Source organism: Populus euphratica, unplaced genomic scaffold (genome assembly GCF_000495115.2).
Source record: "Populus euphratica unplaced genomic scaffold, PopEup_1.0 scaffold1038.1, whole genome shotgun sequence".
NCBI classification, from domain to species: domain Eukaryota; kingdom Viridiplantae; phylum Streptophyta; class Magnoliopsida; order Malpighiales; family Salicaceae; genus Populus; species Populus euphratica.
In genome coordinates, this window is record NW_011500519.1 from 94,956 (window position 1) to 115,704 (window position 20,749).

General features: G+C 34.3%; 3 protein-coding genes across 3 annotated transcripts; 2 read left to right on the forward strand and 1 right to left on the reverse strand.

Annotated features, from left to right (window-relative positions):
• Positions 1 to 1,673: 1,673 nt before the first annotated feature.
• Positions 1,674 to 6,687, forward strand: LOC105115151 (uncharacterized). Its single transcript, XM_011011959.1, has 7 exons — positions 1,674 to 1,987; positions 2,099 to 2,285; positions 2,416 to 2,492; positions 2,588 to 2,977; positions 3,355 to 3,885; positions 4,398 to 4,610; positions 5,584 to 6,687. The coding sequence occupies exons 1-7, from the start codon at positions 1,979 to 1,981 to the stop codon at positions 6,007 to 6,009; spliced, it is 1,833 nt and encodes a 610-aa protein (XP_011010261.1). The 5' UTR covers positions 1,674 to 1,978; the 3' UTR covers positions 6,010 to 6,687.
• Positions 6,688 to 6,973: 286 nt separating this feature from the next.
• LOC105115159 (uncharacterized) lies at positions 6,974 to 13,337 on the forward strand. The gene is made up of 10 exons (XM_011011968.1): positions 6,974 to 7,213; positions 8,981 to 9,051; positions 9,385 to 9,481; positions 9,638 to 9,905; positions 10,361 to 11,034; positions 11,142 to 11,280; positions 11,650 to 11,750; positions 12,526 to 12,632; positions 12,728 to 12,815; positions 13,206 to 13,337. The coding sequence occupies exons 1-10, from the start codon at positions 6,974 to 6,976 to the stop codon at positions 13,335 to 13,337; spliced, it is 1,917 nt and encodes a 638-aa protein (XP_011010270.1).
• A 4,591-nt stretch (positions 13,338 to 17,928) lies between these two features.
• On the reverse strand, positions 17,929 to 20,476 carry LOC105115153 (prefoldin subunit 1-like). The gene is made up of 6 exons (XM_011011960.1): positions 20,364 to 20,476; positions 20,137 to 20,190; positions 19,560 to 19,665; positions 19,348 to 19,354; positions 19,154 to 19,238; positions 17,929 to 18,268 (listed from the first exon to the last, which is right to left on the reverse strand). The coding sequence occupies exons 1-6, from the start codon at positions 20,385 to 20,387 to the stop codon at positions 18,155 to 18,157; spliced, it is 390 nt and encodes a 129-aa protein (XP_011010262.1). The 5' UTR covers positions 20,388 to 20,476; the 3' UTR covers positions 17,929 to 18,154.
• Positions 20,477 to 20,749: the final 273 nt, after the last annotated feature.

Sequence of the window (20,749 nt, forward strand, 5' to 3'; positions counted from 1 at the left end):
AAATTTGATCTTCAAAAATTTGATTGTTATATATATTTTATTTTGAATATTTATTTTTTAATTTAATTTTTTAAAATTTAATTTTTATATTAACTTTGATCCTCAATTTTATAGTTGTTATTTGCTTTTCTTCTATTATTTTTTTATTGAAATTTTTTATCTATCAAATTTCATCCTTATTCTTTTGATTGTTACATATTTTATTTGAAATGTTTTCTGAAATGTTAATTATTATTATTTTAATTTCTTTATCTTTTTTTTTTAGATTTGATCTTTATTATTTTGATTATTATTTATTTTATTTGAAATAATTTATGAAATTATATTTTTTTTTAATTTCATTCTTATTTAACTTTTTAATTTGTAAGATTTGTTCTTCGTTATTTTAATAAACTTGAGAAAAATAAAACATTAATAAATTATTTTCCAGTTTATTTTCAATAACATTACTAAACACTGAAAAATGTTTTTCAATATATTTTCTATAATACTATCAAATATTAAAAAATAATTTATTTTCTCTAAAATTCACTTAAAAAAAAACTTTCCCTCGAGCAAAACAAAAGGAAATTATCCTTATATTTAACCATCAATATTTGGGAAAATTTTAAAATATATATATACATATATATATATATATATATTATCGATTACGAGAAGTTAAGGAATAATTAAAGAAAAATCCCATACATATATTTAATTAATCTATTTTAATTCAATAAAATTTAAATAAAAAATCAAATGTCTGGGCCTAAGTGGCATGCCACGCTTGGCTTATATTTTTTAAAAGCCACTCATTTAGGTCTATAAAGCTAGCCTTTGACCACAATGGTGGTAAAAAATCATTTTGGAGTTTTTAGATTTAAAAATTTATTTTTTAATTTATTTTTATTTATAAATATTTAACAAACATCCTTATCATACTAATAATTAATATATTAATTCCAAACAGTTCTAAAAAATCCAAAAACCCAAATCAAACCATGAAAAAAATTATTTCTCAACTTCTATTTATTTTTTCCAGATAAAAGAGACCTTAATAAGACAACAAGTGGAGTTGTTGTCGAATCGTAGTACTAAAGATGTTGGAGCTGGAGTTGGAAATATAAATATGTCCAATTTCGTTTGTCTTCGTGGAAATGGAAACCCAGTAACTGCTAGAAAGCTTTGCTGCTTCATTGTCGTCGAAATCATCATTTTTTGTCTTCGTAGAAATGGAAACCTAGTAACAATAATTGATGAATGATATTGTGACACGTGGACAAGAATAAATGTTTTTTTTATCTAATTTTAATTTTAGATTTTTTTCTTTTATTTAGCAAAAACTATTTGATTTTTTATTAAAAACATGAAATTCTAATCGGATTAGGTACGTGTTTCACATTATAATTTCTCAACTATTGGCTGTTTGGGATTTAGATAACATTTATAATTTAAAGTATTTTTCGTTTAAAAATATATTAAAATAATATTTTTTATTTTTTAAAAGGATTTAACAAAAATAATTTTTAAATTTTTATAAAATGTGGTTTCAAACGCATTCCCAAATGCTAAGTGCTATAGAAGGACACAATGCAACCGTATATTAATAGAAGGACCTAATTAAATATTGCTTACCAGTAGAGGGACCAATTAAAATATCTATGGCCTCCTATGCATCATATATTTTTCATGCGTGTTTTCTCTTTTCTCCTTTCTTGCTCTCTTTTCTAACAATTTCTTTTCGTTTAGAACCCTAACCTAATCTCTCGATTTTTACAATCTGAAGCTCTGTTGCCCTTTCTTTTTTGAATTTTATGTTTTTCAATTCCTCAGCGTCAATTAATAATCGAGTCATTAGTAGACTTCGTAAATGCGTTTTTTTTTAAGTATATTTTCTTTTTTCTTCTTCTTGAAAATAGCGTGTGCTTGGTTTAGTTGCTGAGTATGTTAATGCCGTTTTGCAGGAGAATCACTCACTAATCGCGATAATTCTCTGATGGAGCAGGTAATTTATTGTTTTTTTTAAAAAAGATTTTTAATTGATAATCAGGGGAATTGTGTGTTTTTTTTATGCCTTAGTTTTCTAATTCATATATATATATATAAATTATGAAAGCCACTTTCGCCCAAAGATGAAAGGATTGTTTCGGTGAATCCTTCCCCGGAAGCAGCCGTCATAAAACGCCCACAATTATCTGCTACTGTTGCTCCAGATCTTACCATTGTTCCACCACCTCCTCCACCACCGCAACTTAATGTTTATGATTATACCTCACATGACCAGGCAATGGCAGCTTATGCTGGTTAGTTAGTTTCCTTCTCCATCGTATCTTCATTTTGTTCACAGTTAAGAATGAGTTATTAGTAACCGTATATGTGGAACATTGATTAGTGGGATTGTGTGTCTCAACTTGGTGATCTTTGCATCTTCAGGTTATGGCAATAACACTGGTATTTGGGATGGGTATTCTCAACATCTTAATGCATCTGATGGAATGCATTTATCTCCGGTGAGGATGATTCCTTTACTATTGTACTCTCAAATTCTTTTTCTATAGTTCTAACTGAATAATTTCTTTTACCTTTTTTTCCTGACGGTGATCAGATTATATACAATGATAATCAATCTCTTATGTATCATTCCGGATATGGCTTGAATCCTGATATGGGACACGGGCAATATTCTCCTATGGCTACGCCTCTAACTCCCATAATGATAGACAGCCAGTTATACTCTCCACAACAGATCCCATTCTCCCCATTTTACCATCCAGATGTGCCCTCATCAGGTCCTCTAGGCTCATCTGAGCTAATGTCATTTGAAAGCAATAGTGGCAACTCCTTTTTTGGACCAGGATCAGGTTACTTGGTACATTATGGATCATTTGGTGGGGGGAACATGTCCGGGGCTCCTGGCTCTGATTCCTCAACATCTCCATCGGCTTATCCTCAACCAATGGGCATACTCGGGCCATATGAGCACCAAGTTGCACAGGTTTGTTTTATCTTGTTCCAACAATTATGAAATCTAGAATTTCCAAAAGTTTCAATTCCTTTTTCTCTTTCACATCTACTGCCTGTTTTCCTTGCTCATCACCACTGCCTTTTCAGTTTCTTCTGAATTGGTGCACAAGTTTCTATATCCAAAAAATCCCCCTTTGAGTTTATCATCTTAACTTTTATTAAAAGTTGTGATGTAAAGTTTGTTCTGGATCTTGACACATGATTGCTATAAGTTGTTAATTTACCTGTTTAGAGCAAAGATTAATTGTAGTGAGGCTTCTTGCATACTTATCTGTGTTTTTTACTAGCAGTTCCTCGTCTGACCCTTCAATAAGGAGCTTGTTAAATTTTGTTTGGACATGTTTTCAGGGTTCTCAGCAAAGATCATTGCATGGATATGGATATACATCATCTTCCCCTGTTGGACATTACCAGCATGTTGGCTCTTTTCAGAGCTCTAGTTTTGCTGGTGGTTCAATTTCTTATGCAGGGGCTAATGACCGGACACGAGTTGGACTTGATAAAGGCAGGAGGAGATACAGAGACCAGGACCCCATTTATTCTTCTAACGATCCATTTGGTTTTGACCGTAATCGAGGACCAAGGGCTTCAAAGCTTAAGGGAAAGAATGCCACTGAACAGCGTTCCTCCTCTGGTAATGGCAAAGGCAATTCAGCTAGCTCTGGGATTCAGCTTGATTTATATAACCAGCTAGATTTTGTCACTGATTACAAGGATGCCAAGTTCTTTATAATCAAGTCTTTCAGTGAAGATAATGTTCATAAAAGTATTAAATATAGTGTTTGGGCAAGCACTCCACACGGGAACAGAAAAATTGATGCTGCTTATCGTGAAGCAAAGGAGAAAGGAAGAAACTGTCCAGTCTTTCTTTTGTTTTCGGTATGTCAGTGTAACTTGATGTTATTTTAACGCGATGATTTCTGCTAGTGGCATTGTGACTGCTGGGAACCAGGTTGAAGCTAATGCATGTAGAGTGGTATCTGAATTGTAATGAATGGTTGAACATGGTAGCTTGGATTTCTCTGTCTATAGATATGAAAGGGCATTGTTTTCTGCTGTTTTTTTCCTGCTTTTTGCCTTTGGGTTTATGAGTTTGTATTTGTTTTAGAAGCCAGCAGAAGACCGCAGACCTATGTTGTAAAACAATGGGTTTTTTTTTTGGTTATTTTTTGGTAAAGTTAGTGGAATAAGCAGGTAGTTGCTGATTTTATTTGTGGAACAAGTTTTTGTTTTATTTGTCTTTTACATTTTGAAGCTGAATTCCAACATCAATGACTTACTTGTTTCTGAATCCTGCATACTTGCTGCATTGTTTAAAATTCGCTGCTGCTCTGAAAAAGTCTGTTTTGGTTCATTAATGTTCTTGGATTTGTTTACATATTTTTGTGCAGGTCAATGCTAGTGGACAGTTTTGTGGAGTAGCAGAAATGGTTGGACCTGTAGACTTTGAGAAGGATGCTGAATATTGGCAGCAAGATAGATGGAATGGCCAGTTCCCAGTCCAGTGGCATATCGTTAAAGATGTTCCCAATAGTCGTTTCCGGCACATACTACTTCAAAACAATGATAATAAGCCTGCTACTCATAGTCGAGATTCTCAAGAGGTAAAGCTATAAAATTTTACTAATATTCCTACTTTTTTATTAGTATTTGTGCTATTTTATTTAGATTTATAGAGTTTAGAATGCTTCTCATGACTCGAGTATTTATAAATTCCTAGATGTTTTTCTGAGCATGAGTTTACTTTGATTATGTTACAGAAACGGGTAAATAAGTACTGTTCTAGAAACACGAGTACCAGAACTGTTGTTCTTAGTGGATTGCTAAATGTCTTTCCTTCATGGAGAAAAATGCTGCTTGATATTGTGCATTTATCAACTCCATATTATATCTGAATTCTCCATTTGTTAGCTAGGTTGGCCATGCAAACATGCCATCCTTTTTATCTTGGACTTTACTTCATGCTCGCTTCATGCTTTGTTTTATTCAAAGGTCTATAGAGGATTATATTTTAACCAGATCTCAATTATCTGCATGAAATATGCTAGAATTTGATCAGTATCATTGGGTATTAGTTTAATAATGTAACATAGGACAGTTACATTGATTGCAAAGGGAGTTTTTATGTTGAGTTTGAGTGATATGGGGGTCCAAAAAGCACCGTGGTCTGTTTCTTTTTTTGGTCTTCAGCTGTCCCAGGCTATCTGTGCTGTTTCTTTTCATAAAAAAGGCTAGAGTGTCATGCCTAGTAGCTTTTGATCTAAAAGTATAATTTTGGGTGTTTATAACCTCATTGCATTCTTCCTGGTCCTAATTTGTACCGTATTCTGGCTGCCCAGATATTTTTTCATGAATCAGAAATCATTTAACCTTTCTCTAAGTTCATTATCCCTTTCAAATCTGTGTTTAACCTTATTTGCGGACACCATTCAATCAAGATGAAAGTTTTGTCTGGTCAAGACTGTTTGCTGATTTTCTTTTCTGTCATTACATGGATCCAGCCCTCTTACTGATTAGTTCTTTTTGCCTGATGGGTTTTTCGTCTCTCTCTCTCTCTCTGGTGTGCTGAATACTCAGGTGAAACTAGAACAGGGTATTGAGATGTTGAAAATCTTCAAGGATCATGATGCACCTACATCTATCCTGGATGATTTTGACTTCTATGATCAATGTGAGAGAGCTTTGAAGGAAAGGAAGGCCAAACAGCAACCTAGTTTGAAAGTAGGTGGTGCAGGTTTGCTTGCTGATGATACCATAAATCAAATGTCTGATTTTCTTGCGCAATCTCTCAAGTTGGATGATGTTAATAAAGAACCAGCAGCCAGTGAAGAGGTTGGTAGCTTAGGACCTGGTGTGGAGGTCTTACCTGCTAATAATTGCAATACTGCCATGGAACTTGCTAACAATTCCAACATCGTGGTTTCAAAAGCTGAAGATTCCAACAACCATAACTTGTCTCCCACCTTAAAGTCAAAAGAGGGTAGTGGTGAGTACCAGGATTAATTCTGTTGATAAGATGACCACAGTTATGTTGACAGATAGGAGCTTTTAGTTGTAGTTGTGCCAGGATCTCTGGGATGCTGGTTCATAACAGCACAAACTCCTTGTTCTCTTAAGATTTGATAGATTCTTTGCTTGCTGACATGTGGGATGGCATATTGGGTATCTGAGTAGCCTGAAGGCATACTAACAAGCTGGTTTTTGTTTTTGCTTTGCTTTTGTTATGGACTGTTGAGGGAGAAGTGAATGTGGTCAATTTTTTGTCTGGGTTATTTAGAATGGGAAAGGATGATGATTGGTGCAGTGAGTTTGAAGAATGGGATGGTTTCGTAAAGTGGGAGTAGATTTTGTATACTATGCAGCTGGAGCCCAAATTGAATGTAATCCTGGGTTCTGTTTCTACTGATTTTCCAGAGAGCATTTGGCTAGTGGAAGGTTTGTAAAGTGACCATTTTGAAGGGAAAATAGTGATAGGACAAGTAAAAATAGAAAGAAAATTCAACAATTACCCTTATACAAAATGATGAGGAATTGCCGCTCTTGTTGTATGTTTACCGTTGTTGGTGTAAGTAGAGATGTTTCAATTACTTTGTTAGTTTGTTCTAATTTTTCTTCGTAGTGAAGAATTTTAATCTTTGTTATTGTAGAAAATATCCTCGGAAGGATTATTGAGCTTTGTTATCTAGGTGCCCATTTATTGAGAAATATTGATATGCAATGGCCTCAACTCAGGTTGAAAGTGCTGGTGGGATAACCCTGAGGATATGATTTAACTAGTTAAATTTTAAATTTATTTTTTATAAATTATTAGTTTGAGTATTGTAAATCTTAAAGTAATTATTAGTTATCTGGATATCTTAATTAATTAAAAAAAAAAAGGTGCTGGAAGGACTTCACGTTTGTAAATTGCAAGGTCTTGATTGAGGTTCCTTCATCAAGTCGTTTGGGTACAAATCAAGGACAAAAAATGATTGCTATGTCTTGGAAGACTCCTCTTCGTCATCTAGAGCCACTTGCCCTGGAGATGCATGCTTACCAGGGCACTCTTATCACTGGGATTAATTTGTTTACTGCTGTGTCTAAGCTGCTGGAGTGGTGCCTGCTTGTTGTTTTAAAATCCAATTCTGAACCTCCTGTAATCCGGTGCAAGGGTAGTCTGTCCTCGTGCCGGAGGCATGACTGTAGGATCAATAGCCACTCAGATCGGGTGAGCGTGAGCGCAAGAGTTTCGAGTCTATTATGTGTTATGATTATAATTTAAAATATTTTTTATTTAAAAATATATTAAAATATTTTTTTTAAAATTATTTTTAATATAAACATATTAAAACAATTTAAAAATATATATAAATAAAATTTATTTTAAACAAAATAAAAAATTTAAATTTCAAAAAAACACGCTAAACACTTCTAAAAATCAAAGTCTTACACTATATGATTCTTCCGACACTTATCAACCTCCCAAGACATTAATTAATTTATAATGTTTGTATTTATGATGCCTCAACAATATTTTTTATAGTGTCACGAAACAAAGAAGAGGAACACCTTTATAATAATTATATTTCAATTAATTGGTAATGATGATTATGTTAATCCTCCAAAAATATTAAAAATTGGATTAACTCATTCAATGTGCCACCTAAGTCATAATTATTGATGAATTAAACAACTTTATCTTTTGAAATATATATATTTTTAAATCTAATTATTAACATTCTAAAAAATACAAGGGTGGGTCTTAATCAAAAATTAAAAAAAAAAACAATGCAAACAAAAAATGATCCTGATAAAAAACCCAAGCTTAGATGTGTTTTAATTAAATAACTTTTTTTTATCCAAAAAAATAACGTGTTCTCTGCTAAACTAGACAATATATCATCCATAAACTTTAATTCTGGCTACCTATGTGGTTGTTAAAAAATTAGAAAACTTAGGATTTTAACTCAAAATTTATTTATTCAACCCATTTTTACCTTTAAACACATACAAACATGCATAAAACACTCACTAACCCCACAAAACCACCCAAAAAAAAAAACATTGAACCAAAAAAATTAAATGGAGCATGATCGAAATTTTAGGTATGTTTATATGAAAAATTCATATCATTGAACTATATCAAGAATTAGGAAAAAAAAATTATGATCAAAATGAAATTTTTAAAAATCAAAGGAATTGAATCAAATAAAAAATAAAAATAGAAGGATAAAATTTGTTTTGTCGTGCTAATTTTAGATTGGTCAATATATTTTGCTGCATTTTATTCTTTGGTTGTGTATATATTTTTTAATTATGTTTTACTATAACAAATTAGAAGAATTCAATAGCCAATTTTAACTTTATAAAAGAGAGATAAAATTGTAAAAATAATAATTGAGAAGCCAAAAAAACAACTGTGATTCTTCGTTCGTTTTCCCTCGTTCCGGATGTTATAATATTTTATTGTGTGATAATCTAACCTTAATTCAGGCCCATTGAGCCTCTCAATTACAAAAAGAAGGAAAGGAAATAACGAAATGGAGCATAGCCAAACAAGGCTTAACAGGTGGCACCAGGTATTTTCATCCTGCAGTACTTTTCCTGCTCTGTCCAGCAGTGACACACATACTGTACTGCACTATTTACTCGCAGTCTCTCGCTCGCTCTCTCTCGAGCTGCAAAGAGAGGAAAACAAAGGGAGAAAAAGGAGTAATTCTTGAAAATGTTGAGCAGCAAAAACCCAAAATCAGAATCCGGAAAGCAGCAGCTGCTCTCTAAAATACTGAGAGCTTCGGTTTCGGAAAAGCTTAAGGACTTACTTGGAGACATCCCAGAACTAAATGAAGAAGAAGATAATAATGATGTCATCCAAGACCTATCTGTACTTGTACCCTTTTTCTCTTAAATCTGAAATGGTTTTTTTTTTCATTTAAAAAAAAATAAAATTATTGTTTTGTAGGAGTATGTAACTCTGCTTATTTCTAATGGGAAGACACAAAATCAAGCAAAAATCCAGTTGGAGCCATTTCTTGGTGATGCCAATACTGCCCTTTTTGTTTCTTGGTTGGTAGCTTCATTTGTTAATATTTATCTTGGTTCAGATTTTTTTAATTAATAGTAGAATGATTGTATCAAATAAAAAAAAAGGGCGATTGTTTTATTAGTCGAGCATGTAGTTAGAGGAGATGTTGGCCAAATCATCAGGATCCAATTTAATTGCTACATTTAACATACAGTGTTGATTTATTATGTATTATTTATTTTTCTTGCAGCTTAAGATTTCTTTTCTCTTCTTTTCCTCTTTGTTTTTTTTGTTTTCTAGCTTAAGATATTTGATATTATTTTGCTAGATTTTACTAAAATATCTGTTAATTTATTTGATTTTTGTTTGTCAAGGCTCTGGGAATTTCTTTCCAAAAATTATATGAATCCGAATGCATCATCAGATGTTGAAAATGCCACTGGTGATGGTAATGCTACTGGCAAGAAGCAGGTAAAAAATAATTTGGATAACCCACAACTAATAAATACTAATACTAATAATAATAATAATAATGATTGTTTTCTTAATTTATGTAATTTTTCATTAGCTGTATTTAATTTGTATAATGGGAGAGTCAATTATGTGTCCTTGATTTTGTGTCTTCAGGCAAGCAAGAGTAGTCTTATAAAGCCTTCAGAAGATTCTAAGCAACTTTCCGAAGGCGTCAACTGTCCGGATGACGACGACTTATCTTCGGAGTCTTTGGAGGAGGGAGAGCTGCCAAGAACTCACCATGAATCTATCAAAGAGTTTGAAGAGTGGGAAATTGGTTATGGGGAGTCCTTAAAGTGCACATCTTCTAGAGTGGAGGCATGTAGTGGAGATTTTGGTTTTGGTGGTAAGGAAAACACCCCGCACAAGAAGGTTTATACAAGTGAGCCTTCTTTCTTAATTTCTCATAGTTGATACGTTATTCAGGCTTTCTAATTATATGTAGCATGCGCCTGTCATCAGAAACAAACACAATAGCTTGTCTCTTAAGCTCTTGGTTTGACAAAAGGGAAAGGCGCCTTTTCTAGGATTTTGCAGTAATATAGTGCTGATCATTATGTTGTGCAGCATTTGGAAAATATCCAAGGCGTGCTTCTTGTTTATGTGTGTGTATGATATCTGTGGTATGCTTGTTACTTGCTACTTGTTACTTTTCCCTTCCATTGACATGATGGACCAACATCCTTCATGATTGTCCATATATTACGTATGCATAGCAAACATGCATGCAAAGGCTGCACACGATTTGCAGTTAATCTGTAGGAATCTCTCTAACGCAGTTAGCTGCAAACATCATCATCTGATCCAAACTTCGGTATTATTTTTGTTTTCATGTAGGAAGCCTTCGGTGTAAGAAACTTGATGTGGCTAATGTTGCTGGGAGGAGGCTTTTCACTAGGGCAGCAGCTGATGCAATACTTCATCAGCATGCAAGGGTGCATGGTAACGTTTGGGACAGACTGGGAAAGCTACCTGAAGGTGGAAATTGTGCAAATGCTGACGTGAAAGGCATTGAAAAGATCAAAGAGGAAGTATTTAAATGTTATGGAGAAAGTACCGAACGAAATCATTCAACACGTTCTCTTCATGGTCGTAAATTCTGTGGAAGATTGTCAGAAAATTTTGACATCAAGACTGGAGCAAGTAAAGATGGTCACAAGAGACAATTCATTGATATAAATTCTCATCAATCTGGTGTTTCCGATTCTATGGATGGGGAAGAAGCATTTATTAAAAAGGTGAGAAGATTATTGCCTGAAGAAGATAATGGTGTGCTGGGTGAGGATAGTGTTTCTTCAGGAGCTGAAACACCGAAAAGCCAAAAAATGGGTAATGCATCTAGCTCTAATGCTTCGACTAGTTCAAAGTTAAAGAAAATGCCCCAAGAAAGATTGACTGGGGAGATTTTGGAGTCTCCTGTGACTGCAGTCTCATATAGTACTCCCGTGACTGAGAAACCTTCTTGTAAGAACAATAGCAATGCAACTGCCAATCTCAAGCCCGTGCACAATGTAAGAAAAAGAGCTCATTCTAAGAAAAGCATCAGCTAGTTTCTGGTAGAATAAGAGTTCCTCTATGAAGCTGAAATGTGCTTCTGATTTTTTATTTTCTTATGTAGCAACTGATGGATATGAAACTAAGACTGGAGCATCTTGAAACGGAATTTGTTAAGCTCCAATCGAAGAAGGTAGAGAAAAAAGAACAAAGTTCATCTAAATCTGGTAAGAGAACTTCATGGAAGCAACCTTTATCAGTCAGTAAGTTGCAATGATTGTTGCGTTTTTGGTGAATTGGGTGTTCCTTCTGGTTATATTGTGATGTGTAACTTCTCTTATTTTCGTTGTCCAGAGGTGGAAAATGAAGTTATGATCTTAGGTCATAATCATTTTTCTAGGTTAAATTCTTATGACTGATTGATCGGAGTAGTTTCTATTTATTATGAGTTGAATAGGAAACAAAAGCTTTAGAAATATGAGTCATCTGTTACTTGTCATCCTTTGCATGTTCAAGATCCTTTGAAAGTACCCTAAATTAAGAGCTTGTGGAATCCATTAAGAGCAGCTTTTATGTTATGAGACGCTGCATGAAGACTTTCATCTGTTACTATTATTTTGTTGGTTAAGCAGTATGTGAAGAACAAACTTATAGCTTCAATGCTAAGAAATTGGGGATGCTGAAATCAATATGTGGAAGACTTGCACACGAGGTTAGAAATGAAAATATTCTGGTAAGAGTATTTGAATTCTTGAATGGGTGAATCAATTAAAAATTTGGGGAGGTTGACACAAGATACCTAGACCAACTTAAAAGCGTGAAGATTGTTGGTTGTAAAAGGGCCTTGCTAGAAAAAGAAAAGGGAAAGGACTTTATTCTTTAGTACTTTTTAAGATGGCTTTTCACAGATTTGGCTGTGAGAAACTTGTCTTGATAGTTTTGATTTGAACGTCTTCCAGCATCCCATGGTAAAAGGCTATTTGGCTCTCCAATGTTCATATTGACTAGATATATGAATTAGATACTTCTAAATGTGTTAAAGCTGTCTGTGCAAGCAAATAGACTGGAACCTATCGTGATTTAAACTTGGCCAAAATTTGCTTCTTTTTTGCTAGAGTCAACGTGTAAAATTGATGCTAGCCGAAGGCTTCATTCAATTGAGTTGATTGTTTGTTTATAATTACTTTAATTAGTATTCTGTTGGGGGCTTTAGAATCAAGCCCAGTATCTATGCAACTTCACAACATCCTTTTCCGAAAGGCATAAAAGTTGCTGATTTTTAAAAGGATCCCTATATGCAAGATAAGATTTTAAACAGGACGTCACTTTTGCTATTTGCAGGTTCCATTTATCATCTCGAGGGGGATGAATCAAGAACAGTAGTCGTGAAAAATGTAAAAAATGATAAAGAGTTTCCTTTGTAGATCTTGCTTCCATCCTCTCTTTCACTTCTCCCGAATTTCGATTAATTCAAAGTAACCATACTGTCTTTTCCTGTAACTTACCAGGTGCATATTGCAGCAACAAGAGAAGCCCTAATATCCTACTTTGCCAAGTGTGGAGCTGTCGATAGAGTTATTAAACTGACTGACACAGTTGGCATTAAACAAAAAGCGTACAAATCGACTAAGCGACTTTGTTGCACTTGTTGCTTTCATAATTATCGATCCCAATTAGTTAAAATAATAATAAGTTATCTTTGTTTCTCAGGTATGCCTATGTTACTTTTACTAGCAAGCACTCGGCAGACAAAGCACTGGCATTGAGTGGCGAATCTTTCTTTTCCCGGATCATATGGGTTAGTAGCCATTATTTCTTTGTGAGAACTACAATCTATTTCCTGAGGATTTTTTACTTAAGCTTCCAGTCATTTATCACTTTAACAAACCATCTTTAAGGAAACCACTTGGGAGTTACTATTCTTATTCTAATTGAGAAAGAATCCGCTGCATCGTGATGTTCTGTTCTTGTATATCATGAAAGTGGAGAGATTTCAAAATGAACTGCATCCACAGTCCATGCTCTCGAACATCTGCCCTTTAATTTTGACATGAGAAATTTTATGGCTGCATGAAAGACATGCGTTGAGTTATTGCTAGCTTTGATTATTATTTGTTCCCTGTACAGTCTCTGTCTATTTCTCTCTCACACTGTCTTTGTGTCTTCGTTCTGTCACTACATTATTCAGGTCAGAAGGGCAGGGAAGGTATTAGAGAAGTCCAGATGCACCCCTGATATTGGAAGGGGAGACTGTTCCACCACTACTGCTCCCATTTACATTGGAAGCAGCAGCAGAAGGCCTACAAATTATACGCTTTAGTAACAATAACTGCATATGAGAAACCTAGAGCTCTGGAAATGCAATTATCCACTTAACAAACTGCATATTTTCCTGCGTTCTTCAGGTTGCAATAAGCAACTTCAGTCTTCAGGTGTACGAATTGTTAGAAAGTAATCGTCTTTAGAGGGTATTGACAAGAGGATGGCCTATTGACAATCTGTTTACTGCAGTAGTTTTCGTTCCCGACTTTGGATATAGCAGTTCAAATCATGCCAGTAAAGAAACACGTATTTGTGGAAGTTTCAGGCAATTTTGCTAATCGCAAGAAAGGGCAAAAAATTCAAGTTGCCAGTCGTGCGGACAAACAATGCCATTTGACTGCCAATGTGCTTTGGATGCCCCCAACGGAACTTGTACAGGTGAAGCCCCCAGGGACATTTTTACTTGAATTGCATAATTGTCTTCCCGACACACACACACACACACATATATATTAGATAATTTAAAGATGAAAGACATGAAACCCCCGTTGACATAACATCATCATTCTAGTGATATTGACTATAATATTATTTTTTACCATTGAAATTCTAGAAATGTTTTTCTCAAACTATAAACTGAAAAATAAAGTTTTAGTTTAAATTTTGAAAATTGGAGGGATGCAATTTTTATAATTAGAAAAGTATGATGACTAAGTTGAATATTTCATGAAAAAGTTTAAAACACCAGTCATCCCCTCTGAATGTCTCACTTTGATCCTTTCTTTTTTAATTCTTCATTCTTAAACAATTTTAACTAAATTAAAAACTCATGGGTTGCAATAAATCCACAGTACCAATGAGCGTGCGTGGGGAAGCGCGTGGCGGGCTCAAGTGTGCGGTGGTAAAAGAGATTGTCATACATGAGAAAGTAAAAATGCAAGAACCAAATTAGGCAGAACTTACAATCTCTGTAGGAGGTAAGTACGCGCTCTAGAGCCCAGTTTAAGGATCTATATATATATATATATATATATACACTTCATCAATTCCTTCAAAAACAAACCTGACCAAATAAAGACAGCAGCGTTAAGTTAAACCAGTACTAGACAATATCTCTTCGCCAAATTATGTGGGCACTGTTCAAAAGCTGAAGTCAGGAGAAAATATAGAAAATTTGTTCGATAAGGGGTTTTGAACACAGAATCAAAATCCATGAATAGGAATCAAATTACCCTTTAGCTATCTCATGGCTCGACGGTTGTGAGAATATTGATATATAAACCTAATAAGATAAAAAATAAAAAATATAATAAAATAAAAAATAAAACATAAAAATATATGTGTTTTGTCCAATCTTGACTACATTTATGAGCAAATATAGTATAATTTTATTAATTAATATGGGAATAACAAACTGTCTCTGCTAATAGAAAAACAATTAAAATTTCTTAATTGTTAAAAAAAAACATATTATTTATTCTTTTCACAAATATTTTATAATTTTATGGGATTACTTTCCATAACTCATTCTGTTTTTTCTTTCTCTTATAATGTGCATTTAAGGTTTGATTACATTATTTATTTATAGATAAGAGTGCAGGAACAAATGATATAAATCATGACAACAATTATACCACAAATTATACCAACAATTAATCTTTATTTATACTTTATTAATTATATCAATAACTCATCTTTTATTTATTTTTGTCTAACAATTTGTCTTTCACCAATTAAATAGATTTAATTAAGTGGGTTTACATTGATAAGTCATCCATGTCGAGGACAGTGTCTACAAGGCCACCAGTCTTCTTAACTACTGGAACCTGGAAAAACCATTGTTATTCAAATGAGACCGTTGCTGCTACGTTCATGCTCATTTGTATATCCGTCCAATTAAAGTATGTTGCACGTATATATAAACAAAGATCCACAGAGAAGATGTTGCAAGGTAGCAATTTGTATATTTCTTGTTTTTGTTTTTCAACCTCTTTCATCATTTAGCTCTCTTTATTCATCTCAAAACCTGAAAGAGAATTGGAAAAATTATGACTATTATTTGATTAATTTTTTACAGGCTAAGCATGTTTGTAATTTTGATCTTGATTAGTCTCCATGTTAAGAAGAAAAAAATAGTATTGGTTTTATTTTAGTATTGTTATTTTACTTACAATAAGCTATTTGTGAACTCATTTTCATCATTAAATTAGTATTATATGTGTTTGTGTCATTATCATATAATATCTAACCTTAAATCTATATTTACAATAGACCTGATATTATTACTGATACCTTTAAGGTTATTCAAGAAAAATTATAGCTTATAATAGTTAAAGGTATTATTACAGACATTATGAACTGCACTCGATATAGTTAGTTTTTCCAACACTGAGAACCTGGGGATAATAAACTTCAGACATGGTTTATATATCCATATGATCTATAATAACAAAGGATAGCCCAACCTATTATTTTTTTATTTGAGAGATTGGACATATCCAAACCCAAGTTATTAAGTTTTATTATTAAATTTTAATTTATGTTTTTTTTGTTAAATTTTTACTGTTTAGTGGGTTTAAAAGTTATTTTAATTAGGGTTTTATTATTTATATATAATTTTTTAATATTATAATGAGTTGATGATGAATTAATAAAAGAATTGCAGACTTTGTTTTTCAACCCCCAATTTTCCTCTATTCTTGAACCTTTTTCTTTCTTCTCTTCAGCTCATGTTCTTATAATTCATGGCTTTTTACTTGTTCCCTCTTACTTTGCTGCAAGAGTGGCAGAAAAGGGCCGTTGTCTACACTGATGTCAGGAGAAGAGGGGGGCCGGAGAAGACGAAGAAGCTCCCCTTTTTTATTGAATTTAGTACTGGAGCGGAGGACAAGGTCTTTCTTTCTGAGAGCTCTACCACTTCTAGAGGATGAGCATCTTTTTCCACTGATTGGGAGAATCAGCTGCTTCGGATACGTAAGCTGCTATTGACAAATATAGCTATTCCTTAGCTCAGTGCTTGTTCACCTTAGCTCATGTTCATTAGCGAATCTTAGCTCTTCGATTCATTAATCGACCACACCTGATTTCGCTACAAGCCTCTTTGGCACTGGTAGCCTAGAGGGGGGAAGAATGGGTAACTAGAATAAAGACTGAGCCTTAGCATGCAATGCAGAGAAGAAGGGGTAAGCGATCACAAGAAAGCTCTATGCTAGGATCTCCTGGAATCGCTTTCAGACTATCGACTCTGATAGGATTCTCTTTTTCCGGGTGAACTCTTTCAAGAAAGTCAAGTGCCCTCCCGGCCTCCTAGCTTCAGAAACTGCTTGCTGTGACTTAGGATTTATGACTTCCTTTCCATAGGTGCTTGACTTGTGGCGAAGGGAAAGGCCTGTTTCAACTAGATTTTCTGCAAAATGGAATAATCTTGGAGAAAGAGTACCGCCCCGAAGCTTCTTTAAAGAGGCTAGGCTGATTCTTCTCTTACTAGACTACTTTTTCTGATAGAGCAGATAAGCCTGACAAGTAGGTGGAAGTCTCTCTTTTATCTTGCATCAGCTCCTCACTGTGCTACGAAGAAAGCTATAAACCATGTTTTGGATCATAAGTTGCAGAAAAACCTCACGGCCATTACCAAATCTGCAAGGTGTTTGACTTTGCCTTTAACTTGACCAGTGGAAGATTTTTCAAGAACAATCACATGTCTGCCCTTCATTGATTCCAAAAATATAGAAAGAGAAACATCAAATTAATTTATGTTTAACGAAGGAGGGAGCCATACCAGTTCTTCAACAAGCTTGAGTACATGAGTAATCAAATGCAGACTACCAAGGGGAGCTTAATTGTTCTATCTAACATATGATTACCAATGGCAATGTTTTTAAAGCCAAATCGAGGCCCCTCTGTCAATATTGCGTTTTTTGTTTAGGGTTGATGTGTAGTTTAGAGTATCTTCGGGTATGGTGTTCTCCTGAAGTGTGGATCTTGTCAATCTTGTGTTTTTTGTTTGGATGGTCAAACCTACTAAGACCTTAACTAGGCCTTGTGCAAATTTACAAGCATGTTTGGTGCATTCGGTTTCCATTCGGATCTTGTCTAAGCCTAGCTTTGTTGGATCCAAAACAAGGCAAACTAGACTTCCATCCCCATTTTTTCTCTCAATATTCACCAGGCATCTAATTTGTATGTTCTTTTTCTTTGGCTTACGAAGTAGAAAAGGGCAGGACTTGGATGGAAAGTCAGTCATTTCTCTCCTCCTTTGTACAAATATCACTCGGTGCTCAGTGACGTAAAATATATGCCGTAAAATATAGCTCATACACCAACACACCAAACTGGCTGTCGACCACTTCTAATGCGACATCAACAACATCAACAATACCAGTAAAGAACACCATCAATACTGAGCAAGTTTGAAGGGTGGAGAATAATCTTCAAAGCCCGCTCCATTCATGGAGGCTGAGACCTGCAATCCAATAAGGCTTTCATCTTACATAAGTGAGTTCCTTCAACACATGGTATCAGTAAGTTATCTGGCAATTCAGGATTCGTGAAAATTTTGGGTGATTGTGAAGTGAATGGGCAACTAACTTTATTTAATATCAAAAGCAGGAAGGCAAGGGAACTAACGAAATAATCAAGGTTGGTCACAATTTAGTGAATCACTGCAAAGTTCTGGTATAAAGTAGAAATGATGGATGGAGCAGTATTCTTATCAAACCAATAAAACTATGCAAACATACAACAACGCAACTGGGCAAATCTTGTTAGACAAAATTACATGACAAAGAAAGCTAGAAATTGCGCAAATGTTTTTTTATGATCCTTTCAAGAGAGAACTAGAGCATGACTAACATGCATTTTCAGTCGCAGCAAGATTTACATTACACTCATGGACATTATCTGACGAGCAAGAGCTGGATCTTGCTGCAAAAGTTCCCTCAGGTTGTTCTCAACCTCTGACATTTGCTTTTCCAAGTATTCCTTTGACGTCTGTCCAAAGCATAACAAATAGGATCATTACCATTCTCAAGGAAGGAAAAACAATTATGTTTAAAGTACGACTAAATTAATCAAAAGGGTACTGCTTCAAAGGTTGCTTACAAAAAATTTTGAAGATTACAGCAAAGGACAGTGTGAATACAGACCAGACTACGCAGCAGAAATATTGGTACCTTACTCATCCACAACTTAAATTGCAATTTCCATGAGTACTAATAATCTAACATGGCCAGCTCAATAACTTGTTCAAATTGTGCAACCTAGCCTTCTCATGCATAAACTAGGTAATTTTTCGTTGTCACGTGTAGATTGAGACTTCAACTTTACGTAGCAACTGCATATCTTAATTTTCTTTTGATTTATTTAAAGCTATGCACAAGGGTTTCATACTTGAAGGGAAATAGTTTTTGCAATTTTCCAGCTAGTTAACTAAATTCAATACAAAAACATGTTTGAAAAGAAGACAATACAAGGTAGATCAAGAATAAAACTCCAGCATAACTGGGAATAACTCATTATAGTTCCAGTTGCAGATCACCAGCAGACATTCATAGGTATTCGTCATTGGGTATAAAAATCTAGACTTTAATTCATGGCCCTACTGATTGTAACTCAAGAGGGAAAAAATATTATAGCAGCACATCTGATATTGAATACGCAATGCGCCAATAAGAAAAAAGTGAATTCACATAACAGTTTTAACCAACAGTAACTCTAAAATAGATTTAGTAAATACAACAGATGAAAAGGAGGAACAGAGCAGAGTCCAGGTTAGGGTGGAAATGGAGTTGTTTTGCATATAGAAATGGATGATTTTAACACAAAAGTATGTGTCTGCGTGAGAGAGACGGAGAAGAGGGGGGCAGGCAGATTTACCTGTAGTGAGGATATTGCAGTCTCGCTATCCTTGAGTTTCTGCTCCTGTTCACTCATCAATACTGACTTTGGCTCCAAAACAAACCTGACCACCATATGACAAACAAAGTATGAGTTTATAACAACCGGCCATCTATCCAAACAGCCAATAAATCATGATTCAGCCTGATTTGTTCGAGTTATGCATTACTCACGTTCTCCCTGCAAAAGAAAGAGATAAATATCAAATCAGCAACTCATCCGCAGATACAGAAAAGCACATATAATCCAAAGAACCAGCCCATGATTGATATAGAAATAAGGCATCACAGGACATCGCACAACGAGGTTTGCAGTCGTGATTAAAGAAGCAAACCCGACCATAATGTACTAATGCATGCCTATAGTAAAGTGTCTGCCAACTTACCTATAGATTTGTATGTATTTGTATCATCAGGAACTTGCCGCAGCTCTTCCAAAGTTAAGAAAGCACGCTTCTTTTCTCCCTCCTTGGTTCGTATCTGGTTCTGGACCTGAAAGCCAAGAGATAACTCACTCTATTCCGGTGTAAACTAATCTTTCAACAAATACATATGAATGACACAGGAATTCGCTATTAAACCAAGCAAGATGATATAAAGTATAAACATCACTAATGTACCGTAAACACCAAAGGAAACAACAAAACAACAAGTAATAGTACATATAGACCTGCATACTAAATTTAGTTCAGGTACGTGCGATGCAACTTGATGTGCTACAACCACCTAAGCTAGGAATATATTGTTCGGACATGGAGATGTTATCCTGAGCTAAATTTTCTACCAGTCATAATTTAAAGTTCTGATCCACTGTAACAAGTTATCTTTTTTAAAGAGTAAAGTTGCCGTTGAAAGAAAACCACTTTCAAATCCAGCAAAAGAATGTCATATAATTGCATCAAAACTATCCTACAATAAATTCAACCAGACACAAGGGGAAAAAAGCAAGAAAATCCAAATTACCTGCTTGAATTTAGAAGTGGTCTCAATCATGCGACCTTGAAGCTCTAAGAAAGCCTGTTTAGTTTGTTCCAAACAGAAAACAACAATCAGATCAAGTTGTTTACTTAAAAAGAAGTTGACAATTTGATCCTATAATGAGTTTTTATCAGTCTATTTATCATGTACAGAAGAAACCCAGATGCCAAAATACTGAAACTTAGATGGATAGAGATGGAGATGAGACTTACAGTTCTGTTGGCTTCGTCTGCCATTGGAGAAGAGTGTAAAGTTTCAGGTTTTCAAGAGTGGAGCAAGTAAGAACAAGGAAGATCCATGTTAGGGTTTTTATGGATCAAATAAAGAACCCATTTGATTCTGACGCTCTTGGCCCATAAAAGGTTTTTAAAGGCCTTGTTATTAGCCGTTATTTTATTTTATTTTAGATATTTTTTTATCATGAATTTTTAATTATTACTATAATTAAAAATAATAATTGAAATTAAATATTTTAAACTAATTATAAAATTAAATCTCTCCAAACAGCAAGGGACCAAATTAACAAAACAGGTGGAAGGTGATAAGTTTTTCATTGAGGTATATTATTAGATAATTTTTCACATTACATTGTGGTGGT